Source organism: Medicago sativa, chromosome 5, assembly GCF_051527215.1.
Source record: "Medicago sativa cultivar Bolivia chromosome 5, Bolivia_mono, whole genome shotgun sequence".
Taxonomy (NCBI): Eukaryota; Viridiplantae; Streptophyta; class Magnoliopsida; order Fabales; family Fabaceae; genus Medicago; species Medicago sativa.
In genome coordinates, this window is record NC_140753.1 from 6125212 (window position 1) to 6147382 (window position 22171).

A 22171-nucleotide genomic window follows, 5' to 3' on the forward strand; every position below is an offset into this window, starting at 1 on the left:
GAAATTTCTTAAAATAAAAATATCTTACCCGAAACAAAAGCACTAAATGTAGAAAAATAATAAAAAAATAATATTTTATTTTTGTCAGGAATAGAATAGAGGTGGAATCATTGTGTTTATGTCTTCTTTCTCTGTAAATCGAAATTGTAATTTCCATCAAAAAAATAAAAAAAACTCAAAACCCTAACTTCTTCAACCAAAATCATCTTCATCATCGTTATTATGATTGAATAAGAATCAAAGAAGAAGAAGAGAATAAGGTGTTGTTATTGTTGTGATTATGTACAGAGAAAGAGGAGGCGTTGGATCCAAAGCGGAGGTTGCATCCGTTGATCGGAAACGAATCAACGACGTTCTTGACAAGCAACTCGAACGATCCTCACCGTCCACTTCCAGAACAATCAACGGTGGTAAAGATAGGTCCTCTTCTTCATCTCTTTTAACCGTTAAAGATCATAGGGACCCTCGCTCCAACACTCTCTCCAAAAATGCTTCCGATGGTGAGTTTTCGATCTGATCTCATTTCAATGTTATTAATCCTTTCATTTTTATTCAATTACTATGCTTATGTATTTTATTTGTATTTTTTTTTTAATTATATACTTGAATAATTGTATTATTTTGTTTAATGTGATACATTATTTGTTCATGCTAATAACTACCAGTAGGTAGTTGTAGGCCTTAGCTCAACCAATAATGCCGATATTGTTAGGCGGTATACCAATTAAGTATTCACATGGACACTAACACGTCGACATATGAAGCATGAACACTAACACGCTGACACTGATAATAATTTGAGAAAATGACGTAATCCAGTCTGGATACAATTGTCAGTGTCGGATACCGACGCGTGTCTGACATTGGGACACCTAATCCGATGAATGTCCGTGCTTCATAGGTCTACATTAATAGTAATTTGAAAACAGGACACATTTCCTGGAAAAACCAGTTACAGACTGCACTGGTTCTGTATGTAACTGGTGTGAGCGGTTGTTAACAACCGCTGCCGGCGTGTTTCCCAGCGGTAGTTAACTACCGCCAGGGGCAATATGGTCATTTCCATGTGTCAATTGGAAGTATTCTATGTCAGATAAGCAATTTTCACACGAACACAACAGTGTAACAGCTTAAAAGAAAAAACAAACAAAGGTTTTGTTGTTGAAGAAACAACACTGACATCACAAAACAACAACATAAGAGACCGTAAACAAATGGATTTCACGGGGAAGGACCTTTTCGGCGAAGATTCCTACAACGATAAAGATGGGACCCACTCTTCTTCTTCGTCTTCTTCTTCCTCCGCCGCTTCATCTTCTTCTTCTTCATCTTCCGCAGCTTCTTCCTCCAAAGGTTCCGCAGATTCCTCTTCCGATACTGGAAGCGGAGCTAGTAGCGGCGGTGGCGGTGATGATGAAGAAAATGGTGATGTTGTTGGTTGATTCTCATGATGATGATGATGATGATCATGATGATAGAGATCTGTTTGGTGATGATAATGAAGATTATTGTAAAACCCTTGCTAAAAGTCCTTACCCTATTCCTGGTAATTATTCTCCTAATCTTTGTTCATTATTATTGTTTAGTGCTAACCATTGATATAATGTTAGTATCTTGTTTTTGTAGTTTTAGTAAATAAAATCTTGTTTTTGTAGTTTTAGTAAATAAATAGGTTGTGTTAGGGTTGATGAATGTTGATTGAATTTGAAAGTATGAAATAACCCATGAGCTTGTTAGGTCCTAAGTTTTACTATAGGAAGATGAAAGACTATGCTTGCTTGATAGTAATCAAACAACATGTATTTTAGAGTCAAGGAAATTGAAGACCTAACAGTAAAGGATTACTAGTGTTTCCTTTATGGTTAACTGGTTAGCTGTTGGATGGGTTATAATAAAAAAATCGTGCTGGCGGTTGTAATGAAAAATTAGCGTGGTTAATATTATCTATTGTTAATTTTTAAATGATAAACTAACGGCTGAAGGATGACAAGTGTGCTCATTTTAATCGGGTTACACTTTCGACCGGGTCCTAGGCTCGTGCTTTGGTGTTTTTCTATTGTTGTAGCAGTATAAAAAATCTATAAGCTTGTTAGGTTATAAGCTTTGAGTATACGAAGATGGAAGACTATGTCTGGTAACAACCAAACAAAATGTATTACAGTGGTTGAATATCTTGTGCCATAATGGTACTTCATTTTATCTACAAGGTAATTTAGGACCTTATAGGAAACAATTACCAGTGTTTCCTTTACGGTTAATTGGTTAACCGTGGGATTATAAAACAAAATTGCGGGAGGGTGGATATAATAAAAAACTTAGCATGGTTAAATAGTTAATCTCTACCATTAATTTTTTAAATGATGATAAATCAACGGTCGAGAGATTCCTAGGGTGCTCTTTTTGATCGGTTATTACAACTTTGGAATAGGCGCTTGTGTCCTGCCTTGGTGTTTGTCGATTAGTGAAGCAGTTGAGAATTTTAATTAGTTAAAGAAAATTTTATTATTGATTTTGTTTTCTTGATTCGTTTTTTTATGGCAAGATGTGATTTTCTCTGGCAGTATTGCCTCCCATCCGTAATAATACGAACAACCCGGGAAGAGGGGGTGGTGGACGTGGTCGTTGGCAACAAGGGCAGCATAATGATAGAGGAGCTGGCATTCTTCCGCGTCCTGGACCTTATCCTCAGAGGCAGAATTTTGGGTATGGTAATAGGTTTCAGAATGGCCACCGCGATGAACGTTTTGTCTCTGAAATGAAGCTCTCGAAAAGTGAAGAAACTCTGTCAAGAAAGGTTATTGCTTTTCAAGAGGTATGGGAATGCAATTTTTTGTATATTTTGTTGCTGTTGCGTCATGCAATTTAAGTAGGGGGAATGCAAGTTTTTGTATATTTTATTGCTCTTGCGTCGTGCAATTTAATAGTCAATTTGCTTGAAGAATTCGACAAATTGTTATGGAGATAAGAGCTTTTGTATCTCAATTTTTAGCTTTCTTCATTATGTTGAAACTGGCGAGGAAATCAAAAGGAATAATGAGTTTTGTATTGCAAAAAATCATATCATTATGTTTGACTAGAGTATTAATTACGGCTTTGTAGTCAATAGCAGCCATAGGCATTGCTATAGCTGCTTTGCGCTGTGGCCTCTAGGCGCTACACGATAATCCACTTCTTTGTGTTTTTAAGTAGCTGCTGCTGCTGCAGCCAAACAGTATACAATAGTGGCAGCTACAGCTGCTACAATGAAGCACTTGTAAAATCTCGAATATGCCCTAATAATTTTAGTCTTTCCCTCTGTTGTTTGGACTTTTGACATTTCACACTAAAACTCAATTGTATTATAAAAAATCATATGATTTTGTTTGACTTGGATATTAATTAGGGTTTTGTAGTCAATAGCAGCCATATGTGTCGCTATAGTGGCTTTGCGCTGTAGCCTCCAGGCGCCACATGAAACACCGTTTCTTTGCGTGTTTGAGTAGCTGCTGTTGCAGCCAAACAGTAGACAAATAGCATCTGCTAGCCGCAATAAACGAAGCCATCCTAAAATCTCGATAGTGTCCTAATATTTTAGCCTTTCCATCTGTCGTTTGAACTTTTTGACATTTCACACTAAAACTTATTTTCTTCATATTGAGTTTGAATGTTGGTAATTATTAGTTATAAATATGTCTTTAGTCGTGTATTCTTCTATTTCTGAGCTTTTATTATATGTGCATGGTTCTATAGTTTTAATATTTCGTGGTTTTGGCCTTCCCATACTTCCATGGAGTGGCCATACGACTATTCGCTATACTGCTTTAGCGTTTTAGGGTCTGCCACTTTGCTCTGCTATCCACCATTGACTGCGTAGGATGACGGTCTTTTTTCATCTGTCATGATTATTTTATGACATTTGGTGTTATTATGGTCCTTTTTCATCCTTCATGATTATTTTAAGACATTCAATATTATTAAATTTCCCTTCCAGATGTATATGTTCTGATTATGTTTTCTTGATTATTCTGATAGCCTTGTGAACTTGCCTGCTATAGTCGTGCAGAAGGCGGGGAAGTGTATTTTGATGATCGTAGCTTGGTAAGCGCTATTTGGGCTCTTGTGTTTTTTTATTCTTCAAATTTGAGTCTGTTTGCAATAGATTGTGATGAAATTATGTTCATTTATTAAGTTATTTTTCTTTCCTGTTTATTTAGAGACTTTTTAAACGCCATATCACTGAAGATATTGGAGCTGATTTGAACGAAGGATATGATACATACATTCCCAAAAAAGGTATTTTATTTATCTATAAATAAACTGCTGGGTAATGATTTAATTTTTTTTCATAATGCTATGCTAAATAGTTTATGAGAAGTGATATGTGCTGCTAATCATGTTAGTTATCCTTTTCCTTTTGCTGCTAATACCTAAAACAGACTTAGGCTCAGAAGGTTATGGCGATCTTCTTGCTTGCATAAGAGATAAAAAAATCCATCTTCAAAACATCCATTTTGTGGTAGGTAATCAACCAGATAAAAGCATTCATTTTTTTTTCTCTCTTAATATTATAAGCCATTGGTAATTTAATTTCTGATGGTCATACATTAATATTCTTCTTTATCATTGCAGACGTACCGCAACAATCTGAACAAGGTAATATTAATCATTTTGAAATGTGTTTGCTCTTAGGTCGAGTCTTATCATATAACTGTTTTTCAGAAGTTTCTGAGTTTAGTAGTGTAGTGATGGCCATTTCAGTTTAATTCAGCTGTAAGTAACTCACGCCCATGTGCTAAAATTTCTTTTACGCAGATACTTGCTACGGCTTATATTCGCCATGAGCCTTGGGAAATGGGAGTACACAAAAGGAATGGTGTTGTCTATCTCGATGTGCACAAGTTACCAGAAAGACCACAAAGTGATTTAGATCGCAGGAGGTACACTGCTTGCACATCTTTCTTTTTTATTAGACTTGGCCATGTAAATCATGTAAATGGCAATGGATCATGAATCAGGATACAATATGGGTATGTTTGTGTATGTGAGAGAGAATGTAACCAATACAACAACAGGTAGCTGTTAGGGGAAAAGCCTATTGCTCAAAGAAAGTATTTGGTATCAAGCTGATTGTAGGGTTGTGCGTCTGTTGTTCATAGTCTCTTTACCTAGTCATGGTTGGATAGTGTCTTATATTTAAACCGAGCCATAATTTTTTTCAAGTAAATTGGTTGGAGAAGATATTGGCAATATAGGATACTAATGCAATAAAAAGGATGTGTGATTTTGTAAATGGAGGAGTAAAAAGAGTTAGAGACAACATTCAATTTGTAAAAAATATCATGTTTTACTTCTTCCACTTAACTGTTGGACAAATTAATGGAATTTTTCCCACTTTATGGTTTCACTTTTTATGATTGGTTGGATAAGTCTTAAAGTATTTGTCTTTGGCAATTAGATGTTATCTGGGTTACTCTTTTGAGAGCCTTGCCACTGAAGATCCCAGAAGAGCAGACGGAGAGCCGATACATGATGTTGATGCCAATGTTGAATTTTGTTCTGTGATTAAGACAAAATTGGGGGCTCACCGTATCTTGATGGGTGCTGAGATGGATTGCTGTGATACGACTACTGATGGAAAGAGATTTTATGTGGAGTTAAAGACAAGTTACGAGGTTGAGATAGTCACAGTTGTCTTCTGTAATACTTTTGTAGTTCCAGATTTAGTTTTCCTTTTGAATAGTTTTATGTTGGCTTAATGATACGAGTTTATCATTTCTTATGATGCAGTTGAATTATCGTAACGAGGAAAAATTTGAGAGACAGAAACTGCTAAAGTTTTGGGTACATCTCCTATATTTTTATTTAACAATTTTTATCCTTTTCATTACCATAAGCTCCTTTTTCACTTGCATGTCATGATTTCAACAAGGCCTCTATTCTTGCTTGCAGATTCAGTCATTCCTGGCAGGCGTTCCATATATTTGTATTGGATTTAGGTAATGTTTACATCATTCCGCAATCTGTGATCTTGTGCTGATAAATAATATGCTTTAACTAGTTTTGGCAAAATCTGTTTCAGCTTACTCTCTGGTATACCTTACAATGAAAATTCGTACTTCTGGTTTTTTTATGCGTTTATAACAACACGTCTTGGCTGTCATACAGGGATGATGCAGGCCATCTTGTTCGGACTGAAATGCTTAGAACCAAAGATATTACACAGAGAATAAAAATGAAGGGCTACTGGCAGGTACATTTTAACTTCTGTGAAGTGTATGGTGGCAAACCTGTATTGGTTTCCTATTTCCACTGTTAATTTGAAATTGCAGTAATCACCCAGCGGATCTGCATTAACACGTGCTTATGCATGCAATTAATCATCAATTAGCTAATTAAGGATAATTGAATATCATCTTTAGAGGACAAAATATCTGAAAAGTGAAAACTATATAATCTGAAATGGCTTTCTTTTCTCATTATCAACATAATTTGTTGGCAGGGTGGAGTGTGCCTGGCGTTTGCGAATGAGGTATTATGCTGGCTTTATGGAACAGTCAAAGAAAGTGAGTATTACTAGACACCATCTGTTTTTTTTTTTGGCTTTCCAATCAAAATAGAGTTTGTTATCCGAGACCGAACAATTTCACTTTTGCCTCTGTTAATGTTTGTTTATTGGTTTCAGATGAAGATTACATATTGCAGTTCGCGCCACCTTTCAACCGTTTGGAACTTCTGCAAGCTCACTCTTGTCCAGATGTAATAACAAGTCACCTGGAGCTGTTGTGAAAAATTGCGAACCTTAACAGTTGCCCTTAATTTTTAAACAATTCAATATAGGAAGCAAGGGATCAACTCGTAATTTTTCCCAGCACCTTCGATCAGATGATGAACTTTTGGGATAAGTGTACTCTGTGAGTGCTGAGAATTGTATCAACGTGTTATTAGAAATATGCAGTAATTTTATGGCATTGTTTAGTTCTAATATAGTTTTTCATTTTTTGTTTCCATTTTCTAAACTTTTTTTTTCTTTACTAAACTGCATAAACGTGTTTATTAAGGCTTTGTTTGCGTGTTTGGAGGTAAGGAAGGAGAGGACTTAAGGAAAAAAGGAATGAGCAATTGAAAGAAATAGAGGAGTTTTGAGAGGGGGGGGAGGGCTTTGGATAGTTAATTTTTCTTCGGAGTACAAACTCCCTTAATTTGTGGAAACTCCAAAATTTTATTGGAGGAGGGTTTTGAAGGGATTATATGAATTCCTCAAATTCAATTTGTGTTGTAATATTTTTAACATGAAAGATTTCTCAAATTTTTAACATACTCTTTCAAAAAATCATGAAAAACTTCTCAAATTTCTTCTATATTTCTCACCTTGCATAGCCCTCTCCTCTTCAAAGCTCTCATTCATGAAGTAGATATTGGACAACACTTAACAGAGCATACATTTAAAATAAAATTACGTGATTTGCCAGATAAAGATTTCGGTAGTCTTAACAGAGCATACATTTAAAATAAAATTACGTGATTTGCCAGATGAAGATTTCGGTAGTTACAAGTTGTTGTAACAAATCTTGACCGTTCGATCTCCAAATGATGTTTGAGATTATTTTACTGTGTAAAATTGAGTTCAATAAATCTCCTTCAATAAATCTCCTATTTCATAGTACAAATACAACACAGCTGTGAAAAATGATTTTCTCCATAAGCATAAGCAAAATTTATTGATATCAAACTCCTGCGAGTAAGAAAGATACAATAATGTCGTATATAGGTGGAACATCCAAACCAACTAAACGAAACACCTGAAACATCACCACTACGGACAAAACTCCAAGACCACGTGATAAAAACCACCCAAAAAATTGAAAACCTAAGTCACAATTATATTTTTCAATTTTGGAAATAATTATCTCAACTAAAGATCTTATTACACTCTTTAAAAAAGCCTGAAATCCTTTATTGTTTTATCCAAAACTTGAAATCCTTTATCATCGCATGGTATCATAATTCATCATGATGTGTATGTTTTAGAATGAACTAAATTTAAAACTTTTCATTGCAATTTTATTTGATTAGACACATTTTTTAGTGAAAAATTAGTACAAATTCAAATAAGTTTGAAATCACACATCGATTTTGAGATAATCCGATATTTTGAGTTAAATTAAATTAACAAGATAATTAATTAATTTCTTATTAAACCGACAATATCTACGGTCCTAATCTTGAATATTAAAAACTTACTAAAATTATATATTCGACCAAACATACATTAGTTAAAAGACTTTCTCTCACAACTTTTGATCTAAATTTTAAAGATATTCTAAAATAAATGCGACTTGACTTTGATTGAAGTTGCAAATCACAAAATTTAGTAAGATTTTGTAATTAAATATCTCAATTAAAGATTTTTATTATACTTTGTAAACAAAGCTTGAAATCCTCTATCATCACATCACAATCCATTTGAAAACATGAACTAAGCTTCGGATACAGGAAAATGAAGCGATAAAACCGAAATTTCTTAAAATAAAAATATCTTACCCGAAACAAAAGCACTAAATGTAGAAAAATAATAAAAAAATAATATTTTATTTTTGTCAGGAATAGAATAGAGGTGGAATCATTGTGTTTATGTCTTCTTTCTCTGTAAATCGAAATTGTAATTTCCATCAAAAAAATAAAAAAAACTCAAAACCCTAACTTCTTCAACCAAAATCATCTTCATCATCGTTATTATGATTGAATAAGAATCAAAGAAGAAGAAGAGAATAAGGTGTTGTTATTGTTGTGATTATGTACAGAGAAATAGGAGGCGTTGGATCCAAAGCGGAGGTTGCATCCGTTGATCGGAAACGAATCAACGACGTTCTTGATAAGCAACTCGAACGATCCTCACCGTCCACTTCCAGGACAATCAACGGTGGTAAAGATAGGTCCTCTTCTTCCTCTCTTTTAACCGTTAAAGATCATAGGGACCCTCGCTCCAACACTATCTCCAAAAATGCTTCCGATGGTGAGTTTTCGATCTGATCTCATTTCAATGTTATTAATCCTTTCATTTTTATTCAATTACTATGCTTATGTATTTTATTTTTATTTATTTTTTTAATTATATACTTGAATAATTGTATTATTTTGTTTAATGCGATACATTATTTGTTCATGCTAATAACTACCAGTAGGTAGTTGTAAGCCTTAGCTCAACCAATAATGCCGATATTGTTAGGCGGTATACCAATGAAGTATTCACATGGACACTGACACGTCGACATATGAAGCATGAACACTAACACGCTGACACTGATAATAATTTGAGAAAATGACATAATCCAGTGTAATCACTGGATACAATTGTCAGTGTCGGATACCGACGCGTGTCTGACATTGGGACACCTAATCTGATGAATGTCCGTGCTTCATAGGTCGACATTAATAATAATTTGAAAAAAATGATATAATTAACTAATCACACGTGTTAGTGTCGGACACTGACACATGCAGGACATCGTACAATGTAACGCCTTCAATCAGAAGTGTTAGTGTTACAATGTTGGACACCTTCATTCAGGTTTGAACCCGGGACCTCACAGTTATGTGTGTGAGTTACAGGTGGCGTTTGTCACTTCGTCTACCGACGGAAAAAAAATTATTAGTAGCTCCAGCTTTTACAACAGTATTCAAAGACTAGATTAGGGATTCATATTCATGTTTTTTTAATTAAAGGTAAAATTATAGTTTTTAATTAATTGATTTGGATAAAATGTTTAGAGAGGTGAAGCGGTGTTGTTAAATAGTGGTTATACGTTATAGTGGTACTATAGTGCTATATTGTCGTGGAATTTGAACAAATTGTTATTGTTCTGTACAAAATTTTGTCAAATAGAGGCTCTAGTGGTGATATAGCATTGTTGCGAAGCGGAATTGAACAATCTGTTATTTTTGCGATCTGCGATTGACAATTTTGAGGTATAATATATTTTGTTTTAATTGCTTTAATGAGCTAATCACTTATTAGATGCATTGGCTGCAGAGGAATCTGAAACGGACAGTGAAGAGTCTGATGTTAGTGGTTCTGACGGTGATGATACATCTTGGATCTCGTGGTTTTGCAATTTGAGAGGAAATGAATTCTTTTGTGAGGTCGACGATGATTACATCCAAGATGACTTCAATCTGTGTGGTTTGAGCAGTCAAGTGCCTTATTATGATTATGCTCTTGATTTAATTTTGGATGTTGAGTCCTCCCATGGTAAGCTTTTGCTAATTTTTTGAATTCCTTAATAATAATGTTGATAGGATTTCTTGCGTGGTTCTAATTGTACTCTGCCGATTACCTGTTTAGTGATCGTTCTGTATCTCGTTGTGTAAATTGGATTGATTGGAATATGTAGGTGACATGTTTACCGAGGAACAAAATGAGTTAATCGAATCAGCAGCGGAGATGCTTTATGGTATGATTCATGCCCGTTATATATTGACCAGCAAAGGACTGGCTGCCATGGTAGGAATTTTCTGTCACTATTTACTTCCGTGTTATTGCTTCACTGTCAACAAGGCTGGTCCTGTTCATGATATTGCAAATTTTGTAGCTGGACAAGTACAAGAACTATGACTTCGGTAGATGCCCAAGAGTTTACTGCTCCGGACAACCTTGCCTTCCAGTTGGCCAGTCCGACATTCCTAGGTCTAGCACTGTGAAGATATATTGCCCGAGGTGTGAAGACATTTACTATCCTCGGTCCAAGTATCAAGGCAGTATCCTTATTCAATATTATTTAATGATGTCTACGTTTAGGTTGATTTTGCATGGACATGTCTCAAATTTACTTTGGTTCCTTTGTGCGCAAACCTCTTCCTTTGTCAATTTTTATTTTCATTTTTTATCTCCCAGATGTGAACGGTCAATTAAGTAGTTTGTAGGTGGAGTGGCGGATCTTTTAAGCAACAAGGGACACCATGGCTCCCCCATTTTCTTATTTTTTATAGGTCTATACACATTTGGTATTATCACTGTTATAGCATATACATTAATATGTATTAAATTTTCTACTAAAAATCTTAATGGTTGGAACGATCCAGTAATAAAGCTCGCTTTTGCGAGTAGAAGGACGCCAGATCGATTCCTGCATTAGTTTTTTTTTTTTTTTTCATTTCGTTGTGTATATTTTGTGGGGAAAATGCTTTGGTCAGAGTCGAACCCTGTACAACAGGGCAAAATTATTTGAACTAATCCTTATTATGACTAATAAAATAGTGGTGAAATGTTTACATGTATAAACATAAACCCTAACAATTTAGTCCCCTCAAATAACTCATCTAAGCTCCGCCGCTGTGTAGGTGTATTACTTCAACAATTTTGGTGTTTGAACCATCCATATTGTCGAGAGTCCCAAAATTCGTAGACACCTTACCATACGTGTAATAATCTTGTTTCTTATTTCCAACATTGACAAAATAATGTTGTGTGGATCATAACTGCTCTATAAACATTAATAAATGTCTATAAGAGCAGAGCTGGGAACTCCTATCGTTAGTGCTGAAATGTGTTTTATGACTGTTTGGAATCACCACAACATTTTCTTGTTTGTGAAAAACTATATTCTGCCATATAACTTCCAGCTGCCTGCTGGTTGTGTATCTCAACTCAAGCTTAAGAATGTTGTAGGGACCTTTGGGCCTGTTCAATTTTAGGAACATATATTTGATTATCAAAATCATTGAAATCCTAAAATCTACTTGAAACAAAATTAAGAAAAACTTCTTACAGTAAAACGTTAGTGTTCATTTTTTAATTTTGCTTCAATTATATATCACTTTCTTATTATTAAATTCTGATTTGCAAATGAAATATGGGATGATTGATTGCATATATATATCTGTTATTTTGCAATATATATTTATGGCTTAAATTTATGATAGCACTTCATATCCTGTACTTCTGAAATTCCTTAAGTCTGTTCTAGACATCGACGGAGCTTATTTTGGTACTACATTTCCTCACCTGTTGCTGATGACTTATGGACAACTGAAGCCACAGAAACCATCACAGAACTATGTTCCGAGAGTTTTTGGATTCAAACTTCATAAGCCATAAAGCTGAAGTTGAAAGTAAGAGTTTGCCTACATCTCATTAACTTTTTCTCAATACTGTTTGCTACATCATAAGCTTTCCAAATCAGTACAATCTACAACCTCTGTATTATGTTTTAGGAATGTGTTGTTGTAAAGAAACATTGAAGACGTGTGATGCAAATTCTATGTTTCAATTTTGGCTTCAAACTTCACCAAGCTTCATGTTTAAAGAGCAAGTGCTTAGGTACTTCAGTGCACTCTTAATTGGTTATAGCAAATTGTATTCTTGCTGTTAGTTGCACTTAATGTTGTTTATGATTATCTCAGATAACAGATGCCCTGCTATATTATATTGTTTTATTCCATTTCCTCCTCTCCCGCATTAACCGTAGCGTTTGGATTTGAATTTGTGGATTGCACATCGTTTGGTTCACACATTTGATTTATAATTCAAGTGCTATACTGTTAAGTCAAACCTTGATAATGATATAGAATACGAATACAGTATGCCTTATGATATGTGAATCCTCTCACTATGTGTTTGCTTGTATGCTTCATTAGCACTCCCTCCATTCCAAAATATCAGTTTTTTAGCATTTTAAATTTGTTCTAAAACTTTGGGTGTTTTAGATACCCAAGAAACATTTGGTACTTCCACTTTTCTTTCAAATACACATAAATACCCCATTTGGAGCAAGTATTTCATTAGACCATTTATAATGGGGCATTTATTGATATTGCATTGAAACCTAACACATAGTATTAAGGGTACTTTGATGCTTATACACATCAATTAATTGTTTTCAAAAAAAAATAAAAATATATGTTTTCATAATCCGCGTACATTTTCAGGAAACAACAATAATGTTTTGGAATGGAGGGTGTATAAATGGACCCACTATCTTACAGTGTTATGGAGTATAACCTCTACGCCAGGTTTTTACATTGCCCTCCTCAATTTTCATAGAATTCTTACTCACCCACCATTCCCCACAGCCGCCCTATGTGTTGGTCGCTTTGTCGCCCACCCTCTTCCGCCACCACGTTTGCTGCCATCATCCACTCTATGCTGCTTGCCAACTGAGCTTCCAAATCAGAAAACAAAGACATTATATGTAACCACCACCCCATTTATTATTTTTCATCTTCTACCTCAGGTCTCATATCCCCAACCCTGACTGAGTGACCGTCTCTGTCTCTCCACCTCACACATCCTCATATGAACTTCTCACTAAATCACTCTCCTCCATCTCTTTAACATTGATGTTGCTGGCAGGATCACTAAAGTATCCCTATCCCTTTGTCTAAGTTAGCGCACGGGGCTGAGTTCAGCTCCATAACAAACACTCATCATTCTTCTCTCTCATACTCATCCTCACGTTAAACGACAGTGGGGTGGGGGCAGTGAGGCATAGGAGCTTCGAGATCTTTGAACGGGGAAAAGATCCAGTGAGCTTCAACCCAATATGATCATACATTTTCGCAGTGCATGGTACCGTCTCTGAACTATGATCTTTATGGACCACGTATATGGTGTTCAGCATACATCCAATCTAAGCAGCATATGCATGGTCTTTTATTCGATCTAAATAATCCAGACATTTTCTTATATTTTATACTCTTTTTAGTCACTATTATAAGCAAAAATTAACTTTTTAGGTTCATTCAAAAAATGATGTATTTGGTCAATAATATAGACCAAATACATGAACTTAATAAGTTGATTTTTGTTTATAATAGTAACCGGAGGGAGAGAGTACGCGTGTTTTTGGTGGTGTACAACATTTTTTTCTTTTCTGTATAATTTTACCGTGTGCCTCCTCTATTTCGGGGTTTCTACTTATTCATTTAACCGTACCACACGGTTCTCATGCCGCACACAATCTATAACTATAAGTCAAACACGCACAATCTTTGTTTTAGTTGCTGTGATTTTTCTTTTCTTCAATAATGTTTTAGTTGCTATAACTATAAGTCAAACACAAATAATGAGTTTGTTTGTTGTAGCTTTTTTAAGAAAAAAAATAACTTATTTTAAAAAATAATCACTTCTAAAAGTATTGTATCCATTTGTTACAAATTTAAACAAAAAAATCAGAATCTAAAAATAATCTAAAAACAGTTTCAAATGAGAAGTTGTTAGGAGCAGCTTAAAATAAAATAGATTTAGAGAAAATATAATTTAAAAGATTGAACTAATTTTGTAACAAAAATCCTAACAAACTAGATTATTTGTTTAAAAAAAGTGATTTTTATTACGGTAAACAAACGCAAAATAGATTCTGATTTTTCATATAATCTCTAAAATATAATCTCTAAATTATTTTATATCAAAATCACTTTTATTTTAATCCGTAACAAACGGGCCCAATATTTGTTTTACACGGACGAATCCAGATATTCAATAAAAAGGGGCTAAAACTTTTAAAATGAAATATTACATAAAATCAAACCATGATAAAAAGAGCAATGCTATGGTCATTCGGTTCAACACTCTCCAACAAACAGTCTCCTAATGAATGGAGCCATGTGTGTATCTTTCCACGCCATAGCCTTGCAAGTTCTCTCAATTTTTTTATGTCAATGGAAAAAAATACTACATAACCACAAATATAGTTACAATCTTAGCCTATCTTTTCCCAAATTTTACTCAGATTTTATAACCACAGCTTTTTTTTTACTCGCCGATTTTATAACCACAACTATTTTTTCTCTCAGATTTTATTTTGCCACTAAAGAAAACTCTACACCATAGGAGACATTTAAGAGAATTGGACTTGCATCTTCGATTATTTGTAAACAAAAAAGACTACCACAAGCATTAATCATTAATGACACTGGTTTCCATTAATTTTCTTTTGAAAACATTAGCTAACACTCAAACTTTGCATCGGTTCTAATTTTCTGGCTTCCTTTGTTGAGGTGGATGGAGGATAGCAAGGAAAACTATAAATTCAAAATGTACGAGTTGACTGTGGCTTCATTAGCTAACACTCAAACTTTGCATCGGTTCTAATTTTCTGGCTTCCTTTGTTGAGGTGGATGGAGGATATCAAGGAAAACTATAAATTCAAAATGTACGAGTTGACTGTGGCTTTTTTTTTGTAGTGACCGGGGTTTAAATCCCGGACCTTGCATTATGAATTGCTCATACCAACTGAGCTAAGTTCACGAGGACAGTTGACTGTGTTGTTTGTTTTCATTATAATGATGATAGAAATAATAAAAATAAAAAGAATAAAGGAAAGTGTTGGAAGTCTCTTAACTTGCTCATTCCATGAGCTTACCTCAGTTGATAGAAATATTGCATATTATATGCAGGGTTAGAGGTTCGAACCTCAGACACCTATTTATTTACCTTAAAAATGTGAATTTTTAGTCACTAGACTGCTTGATGGAAAAAGAAAAAAAAACTCAAGTGGCCGCATACATTGAGAGAGCTTCTAAGATTGTGTGTGAACACCCGGCCTTAGCATTCCTCTAATAAAAAATATGGGTTTGTCTAACACGTGCAATATTGCACATGTTAATGCAACTAAAAGTAGTAACTTTTCATTGAAAACCAACAATTATTTATTAAAAGTTACATATTTAATATAAAAAACACAAATACCAAGTCAAAGTTACTACTTTAAACGTCTTATCATGTGCAAATTTGCACATAATAGAAAAACCCAAAAAATATTAACAAAATTTCTCTCTCCCTTTCCCTTCCTAGAGTAGCACTTGTGTACTTATGTATGATTTGTTAACGAAATTTTCATATCAACAACATAATTTGAACTCACATATGCAATAGAATATGAATAGAACTTTGAAGAATGTTAAAGAGTATCTTAGGAGTATTATTTAAACAATCAAAACAAGCAAGTTTTTATAAAAAAAAAGTAGTGTAATCATTATATATATAAAAAATAACAACTTATATTTACAAGACAAAATTTTTATTTATAGATTTCTTAACTATTGATCTGAGACATAAAAAATAGATATTTTAATGAAAAAAGTAAGTGTAATCATTACATATAAAAAATAACAACTTATAGATGAGCGAATATAATAGACATTTTTATATTATATTTGCTATATTATGGGTTAGGTCGGGCCGGGCTTTGTAAGGCCTAAGTCTGTCTACTTCAAAAATTAAAGGCCTGAGCCTTGCCTATTACCCGTTATAGGCTCATTTTCGAGGTCTGGCTTGGCCTTTTTAAAGGCCTGATGAAGCTTGAAAGCCTATTTAAAAGCCTATTTTATGCTTAGGCCTGACAACACATGTAAGCCTACTCCTAAATAGGCCAAAACTTATTAAGGCCTAAAGTACACAAATATGTTTGCTACTAAATAATGAATTCATATGAAGGTCTAATCACACCAATATACCAGATACTAAATAACCAATCATATGAAAGCTTGTGTTTATGAAGGAAAAAAACTTCAAAAATATCAATAATGGAAGATATATTATATATGAAAAACTTAATAGGCCGACCTGATGGACTTAATAGGTTTTTTTGCAAGCCTTAGCCTAGCTTGTTTAATTAAATAGGCCTTATAAAAAACTTGAGCCTGACCTTGTTAATAAACGAGCTGGGCCGAGTTAGACTTTAAATAGGCTAGGCCGTAGGCCCCTGTCGGACGGTCTGGCCTATTCCCACCCCTATTTGGAGGTGGTTTTGATAGGAAATCGGAGATCTTGGTAAGATAGTTTGGGGCTTTGAGTTTTATTTTTTTTTTGAATTTGAGGAAAAAAAACATAAATGAGAATTAAGAAAGGTTTTTAGCGTAAGGATATTGTTTAATAATTATTATATTTGACAAACGATCATATTGCGCTAACATGTATGGGGATCGTTTGTCCGTTCTTTTATGAGATTTTGAGTTTGATTAAAATTTAGATTTAGATTAAAATCATATGTTGTGACGTCAACTTTTAACAAATTATGTTTATTTTCTAATTACACCAATAATATAGCAAATATAATATAATCTTTATCATTTTCAACAACACCAACAACAATATGACAATATTATAGAAAGTTTTGTTTAAGAGTATAATTAAAATAATGAAAATTCAACGTAAAATCTCTTATTTTCTTTTATATATTGTTATAAAATAGATATCTATCGGATATGTCAATTCAAACAAATCCAAGGGTCAATAAATTCCAGAGGGTTTCAAGTATGAATGGGTGGAATGAGAAATTCTCAAATATTAGCTTATTGAGTGGGCCAAAATTTACAACCCTAGCATTCCTCAAAAAGGGAAAAAAAACTCTAGCGGTCAAACAGATATGAAGGAACTTAAATGTACAGTGTATACTTAATTAGGTACCATTTTGATTTTTCTTGTATTCAAACTTGGTTCTTCACCTATTTTCATTTGAATTCCCTATCAATTTTCTACTAGTATCATAACTCGATCAATAGAAAACTTAGGGTCTGTTTGGAATAGATGAAAGCATAAGGAAAGATACCACTAAGGATGGAAAGATTTTGGGGAATTGAGCTTCCTTTGTTTGGAACCACAGATTAGTAGGGAGGAAAGATTGTTTTTTGGTGGGTCCTACCACAGATTTGTTTCCGCGCTGAAACCAGGAGAAAGTAGTGAGAACATGCATCTCTTTATAAAATGCCAATCCTGCCCTTGCTTTGATCCACGTGCATGCACTAATGTACATTTCTCTTATTTGCAACCTGCATGCTTTTAGACTAACTTAAATCATATGTTCTTAAAGAAATACTTGAATACAATGTTACTTAATGAATTAGTTAATATCGTGCTTAAATTTTGTGTATTAAATATGTTAATTATTATTACAAATATATTTACAATGAAAATTAATTAAATAACACAATAACATAGGGTTATTTATGTCATTTATTAAACTCATCTCTTTCTTTCCTCTTTCACTTTCACTCATACCAAACACTCAAACAATCATCTCACTTTCCACTCACTTTCCTCATACTTTCTTTCCTTCAACAATCTTTCCTCTTACAATCTTTCCTCTCACTTTCTTTGGTGATCCAAACACACCCTTAGGATACATCAAAAACGTAGAAAATTTCGAGTCAATGTCATGTCTTGAAGGGTAAATGTGGGACCCATCCAACAGCTTATGTGGTGTGGACGCAACTAATAATAATTCTTAAAATATGTAATTCAACTCACTTTATCTAAGTTCTCACTTTTTTCACTTTCAGTTTCTATCATATTCCAATTTTTTATACACCCTTTCTCCGTACTTTCACGCGGGTTTCCACACATATTTCTTTGACTTCACGTAACACTTCCTCTTTAAATTTCCATCTTTCATTTATTCATTTTCTAAGCTTCAAATTTCATTTACTTGTAACATATTTTCCTTAGTGTGATTAGAATATGAAGTGTTTCTTCTTCAAACAAAAATCAAAATCAGACCCAGATTTTAACCGTAAAAAGAAGAAAAATCAAGCAAAAAAAGCAACAAGTGCACATTCATCACCAAGGAGCATAAAAGAATTGTACAAAGAGAAAGAACACAATTTCAGAGTTTTTACTCTTCAAGAGCTAGTAGATGCAACAAATGGTTTTAATAAGGTGTTGAAGATTGGAGAAGGAGGTTTTGGGAAAGTATATAGAGGAACAATTACTCCTGAAAATGGAATTGGTAAGCCAATTGTGGTTGCCATAAAAAAACTCAACACTCGTGGATTTCAGGTATACATATATATATATATACATGCTTGTTTGTTCGAGATAGTTCGAGATTTGTTAGAATGTTTAATTTAATGTTGTTTAAGGTTGTTACAAGTTAGTCATCGTTTAAGGTAGTTACATGTTAGTTGTGATTCGTTACAAATTAGTCGTAATTAGTTGCTAGTTGGTTATATTTGTTACCTTACCGTCATTATATTGCGATGTTAATTGTATCATACAATTTTCTCATTTTTTTTTTTGTTTTGTTATTAAAGGGTCATAAAGAATGGCTTGCAGAAGTTCAATTTCTAGGAATTGTGAATCACCCGAATTTGGTTAAGCTTTTGGGATATTGTTCTGTGGATGGTGAAAGTATCCAACGGTTGTTAGTGTATGAGTTTATGCCAAATAGGAGTTTAGAAGATCATCTTTTCAGTCGTTCTTTACCTACTTTACCTTGGAAAATAAGATTGCAAATCATGCTTGGTGCTGCTCAAGGATTACAATATCTACATGAGGGATTGGAGATTCAGGTACCTCCTTGTTGATGTAAATTGAGTCTAAGTTCTAACCATACAAATTAAATTCTCTCAGATGAAAACTAAATTGTAGACCACCGTTTGACATTTGTTGACCATATGGATTTGTTTGACCATATCTGTTAGCTTGTGTGCACTTCATTTTTTCTTTGTTTTTGTTGTAGACTAATAAATAAATAAATAAACAACATTCACAGGCTTATCCTTAGTGTTGTTCTTTGACTAGGACCATTCTTACCCATAGTGCTTAAAACTAAGATTGACTATGATTCCACTTCACTTTTTTTTTTTTTGGATCACTTTCTAGCTACTAGATGTTTATTAACCATTTTGTTTCTGTCATAGTAGAACTAAAGTAACATACATGCCAGGCATAATGTTGAATATATAATATAGGTCTATTAATCCAACTAGCCTAATGGGAAGAATAAAATGGATACAAGGACATATAACAAGTTAACAATGTATCAGCCAATGTTGAATATTTAGTGTCTATAAACAACTAAATTAAGTGTTTATAACATACACACTTATCATATTAGTGTTTTGTATAAATTATTTATAAAAATAAAATAATGTCTAATTGTTTTCTTTAACATAAAAAAATGATTAGAAAATGATAAAAGTATAAATAGTACTTAATCCATAATTCGGGACAAGTATGAAGGTACTCGCCCCGTAAGAAAATAATCGATAAATTTAAATAAGTCAATTCAAACAAACTCATATTGCACATTAGATGCTTTATATATTTTTTTTTAAGGATAGATACTTTATATCTATTTTGGCTTCTAATTGTTCCATTTTATTTTTTATTTTTGGGAAGGTGATCTATAGAGATTTCAAATCTTCAAATGTGCTGTTGGACAAGAAATTCCACCCCAAGCTCTCAGATTTTGGTCTTGCAAGGGAGGGCCCAACAGGTGACCAAACTCATGTCTCTACTGCGGTAAGTTGACTTCATGGTGGACTATCTATTCAAGTTTAGACACTAATTTGACTACTAAACTTATATAATAATCACCATTAAATTTAATTATATACCACTTTCCAAATCACACAATTATTATACAAGTATAACTTTCACTAATATGCAAGTATAATTGCTTTGACTAATTATTCATGAGCAATATCAATCAACTATGAAACACACATAGACAGACATTGGCACATCAACAAAATAATAATTTTAGAAAATGGATAATCAAATGTAATGTATTCACATAATTCGGCATTGGACACTGACACGTGTGGCATCGAGCACGTCTCCAATCATAAGTGTTACTGGTGCAAAAGTTTTCAACGATGTGAACATTCTAACAATGGGTACGCCAAAATCATTTTTTTTTTATCAGGTAGTTGGAACAAGGGGTTATGCAGCACCAGAGTATATTGAAACAGGTCATCTAAAATCAAAGAGTGATATTTGGAGTTTTGGTGTGGTACTTTATGAGATTCTAACAGGAAGAAGAACAATTGACAGAACCCTTCCAAAAGTGGAACAAAAGCTTATAGAATGGGTTAAAAACTACCCTGCAGACAGTAGCAGATTCAGCATGATAATTGATCCTCGACTCACGAAACAATATTCTCTTGATGCAGCTAGGAAAATTGCTAAGTTGGCAGATAGTTGCTTGAAGAAGAATGCTGAAGATAGACCATCAATGAGTCAGATTGTGGAAAGTTTGAAACAAGCATTGCAATGTTCATAAACTTAAACACTGCTTTGAATTCTCAATTACCTCGACTTAACATGGTTAAGAATGTTGGATTAATTAATTTAATTAATCATTGATTGGTTCAAAGATAAATTGATGAGGCTTTAAATATAGTTAACAAGAGGAGCATATGGATGAGTCACTAAATCCACATGCCCAACCATGTGCATATCTGTTTGAGCATTCTATTCACAAATAACATCCTTAAATGGTACGAGCAATAACAAAAAACTTAGCCATGAGGTTTATGGTAAGTTACAATCGAATTTTTTTATTTTTTCTTTTGTACATCGAAAGTTACTTGAGTTGGACTTCGATGTTCATTAGGGTTAGGACAGACCTCAAAGTTCAAAGAACGCTTAAAGAGATACCTACATATTAGAATAAATGGTCAATTTAATCTCTAAACTATCACAACCTCATCAATTTGGTCATTGAATTATTAAAATCAACTAAAAGATGCATAAACAATACTTTCACCATCAATTTAGTCCATCTGTAAAGACCAAATTGATGGACGAAAATATAATTTAGGGACCTTTTAGTTGATTTTAATAATTTAGAAACCAAATTAACAAGAACGTGATAGTTTAAGTACTAAATTGACTGTATATTTTTAAAATCACTTATGAGAAAAAATACTTCGGCCACTTAAAAAGGTGTTTTTTTTAATGTGTACATTTGAAATGATTTGGAGCGAGGAGAAAAGTTTGTTGTTACTTGAGACTAAGAATAATGTAAAGAAGAAAGTTTGTATACAAAAATAAATATAAACTATTTATGACGTAGACGAATACTCTTAGAACACTCGTTAGTAATTGATCATAAAAAACACTCATTAGCAACCTTTTTCTTATATTATAAATTTGGGAAACGTTAACGAGTGCTCCCGGGGTACTCTTTAAGCCCTTTAAATGATAAGTTTTTAATGAAAAATGTGTATTGAATGCATTGAAAATTGTAACAGTTGACTTTTTAAAAGAATAATTACTAAATTTGGAATACTTAAAGAGTGCCCCGAAGACACTCGTTACCCTATAAATTTTCTTTGTTGGTTCTCGAAGAATGTTTGCTAGAGCTAAATACGACAAGTACATAAATAATAATGAAATTATTGGAGGGAATTTTTATTTTCGCAATGAAAAGTTTGAAATGCTCTGGTTTATTGCATACGTAACTTTAGT

At 33.5% G+C, this 22171-nt stretch overlaps 2 protein-coding genes and 1 pseudogene across 6 annotated transcripts; all 3 read left to right on the forward strand.

The window, feature by feature from the left end:
* The first annotated feature begins 109 nt into the window (after nucleotides 1-109).
* LOC146919516 (casein kinase II subunit beta-1-like) lies at nucleotides 110-12416 on the forward strand. 4 transcript variants are annotated; one of them, XM_085712951.1, is made up of 6 exons: nucleotides 110-500; nucleotides 9995-10228; nucleotides 10371-10480; nucleotides 10569-10734; nucleotides 11943-12087; nucleotides 12190-12416. In XM_085712951.1, the coding sequence occupies exons 1-5, from the start codon at nucleotides 281-283 to the stop codon at nucleotides 12071-12073; spliced, it is 861 nt and encodes a 286-aa protein (XP_085569077.1). In that variant the 5' UTR covers nucleotides 110-280; the 3' UTR covers nucleotides 12074-12087; nucleotides 12190-12416. The 4 variants fall into 4 exon arrangements, with proteins under 4 accessions (XP_085569077.1, XP_085569079.1, XP_085569076.1 ...); XM_085712953.1 differs by having other exon boundaries at nucleotides 10010-10228; XM_085712950.1 differs by lacking the exon at nucleotides 110-500 and adding an exon at nucleotides 8602-8992.
* Nucleotides 1100-6986, forward strand: LOC146919517 (NAD-capped RNA hydrolase DXO1-like; annotated as a pseudogene). The gene is made up of 13 exons (XR_015011515.1): nucleotides 1100-1546; nucleotides 2562-2812; nucleotides 4012-4077; nucleotides 4194-4272; nucleotides 4416-4495; nucleotides 4609-4632; nucleotides 4792-4916; nucleotides 5435-5651; nucleotides 5767-5820; nucleotides 5929-5975; nucleotides 6145-6229; nucleotides 6479-6542; nucleotides 6662-6986. The product of XR_015011515.1 is annotated as an NAD-capped RNA hydrolase DXO1-like (transcript).
* A 5965-nt stretch (nucleotides 12417-18381) lies between the features above and the next one.
* LOC146919518 (putative serine/threonine-protein kinase PBL19) lies at nucleotides 18382-21100 on the forward strand. The gene is made up of 4 exons (XM_085712956.1): nucleotides 18382-18751; nucleotides 19006-19263; nucleotides 20096-20218; nucleotides 20625-21100. Exons 1-4 carry the CDS (start codon nucleotides 18434-18436, stop codon nucleotides 20979-20981), a joined length of 1056 nt encoding a protein of 351 aa, XP_085569082.1. The 5' UTR covers nucleotides 18382-18433; the 3' UTR covers nucleotides 20982-21100.
* Nucleotides 21101-22171: the final 1071 nt, after the last annotated feature.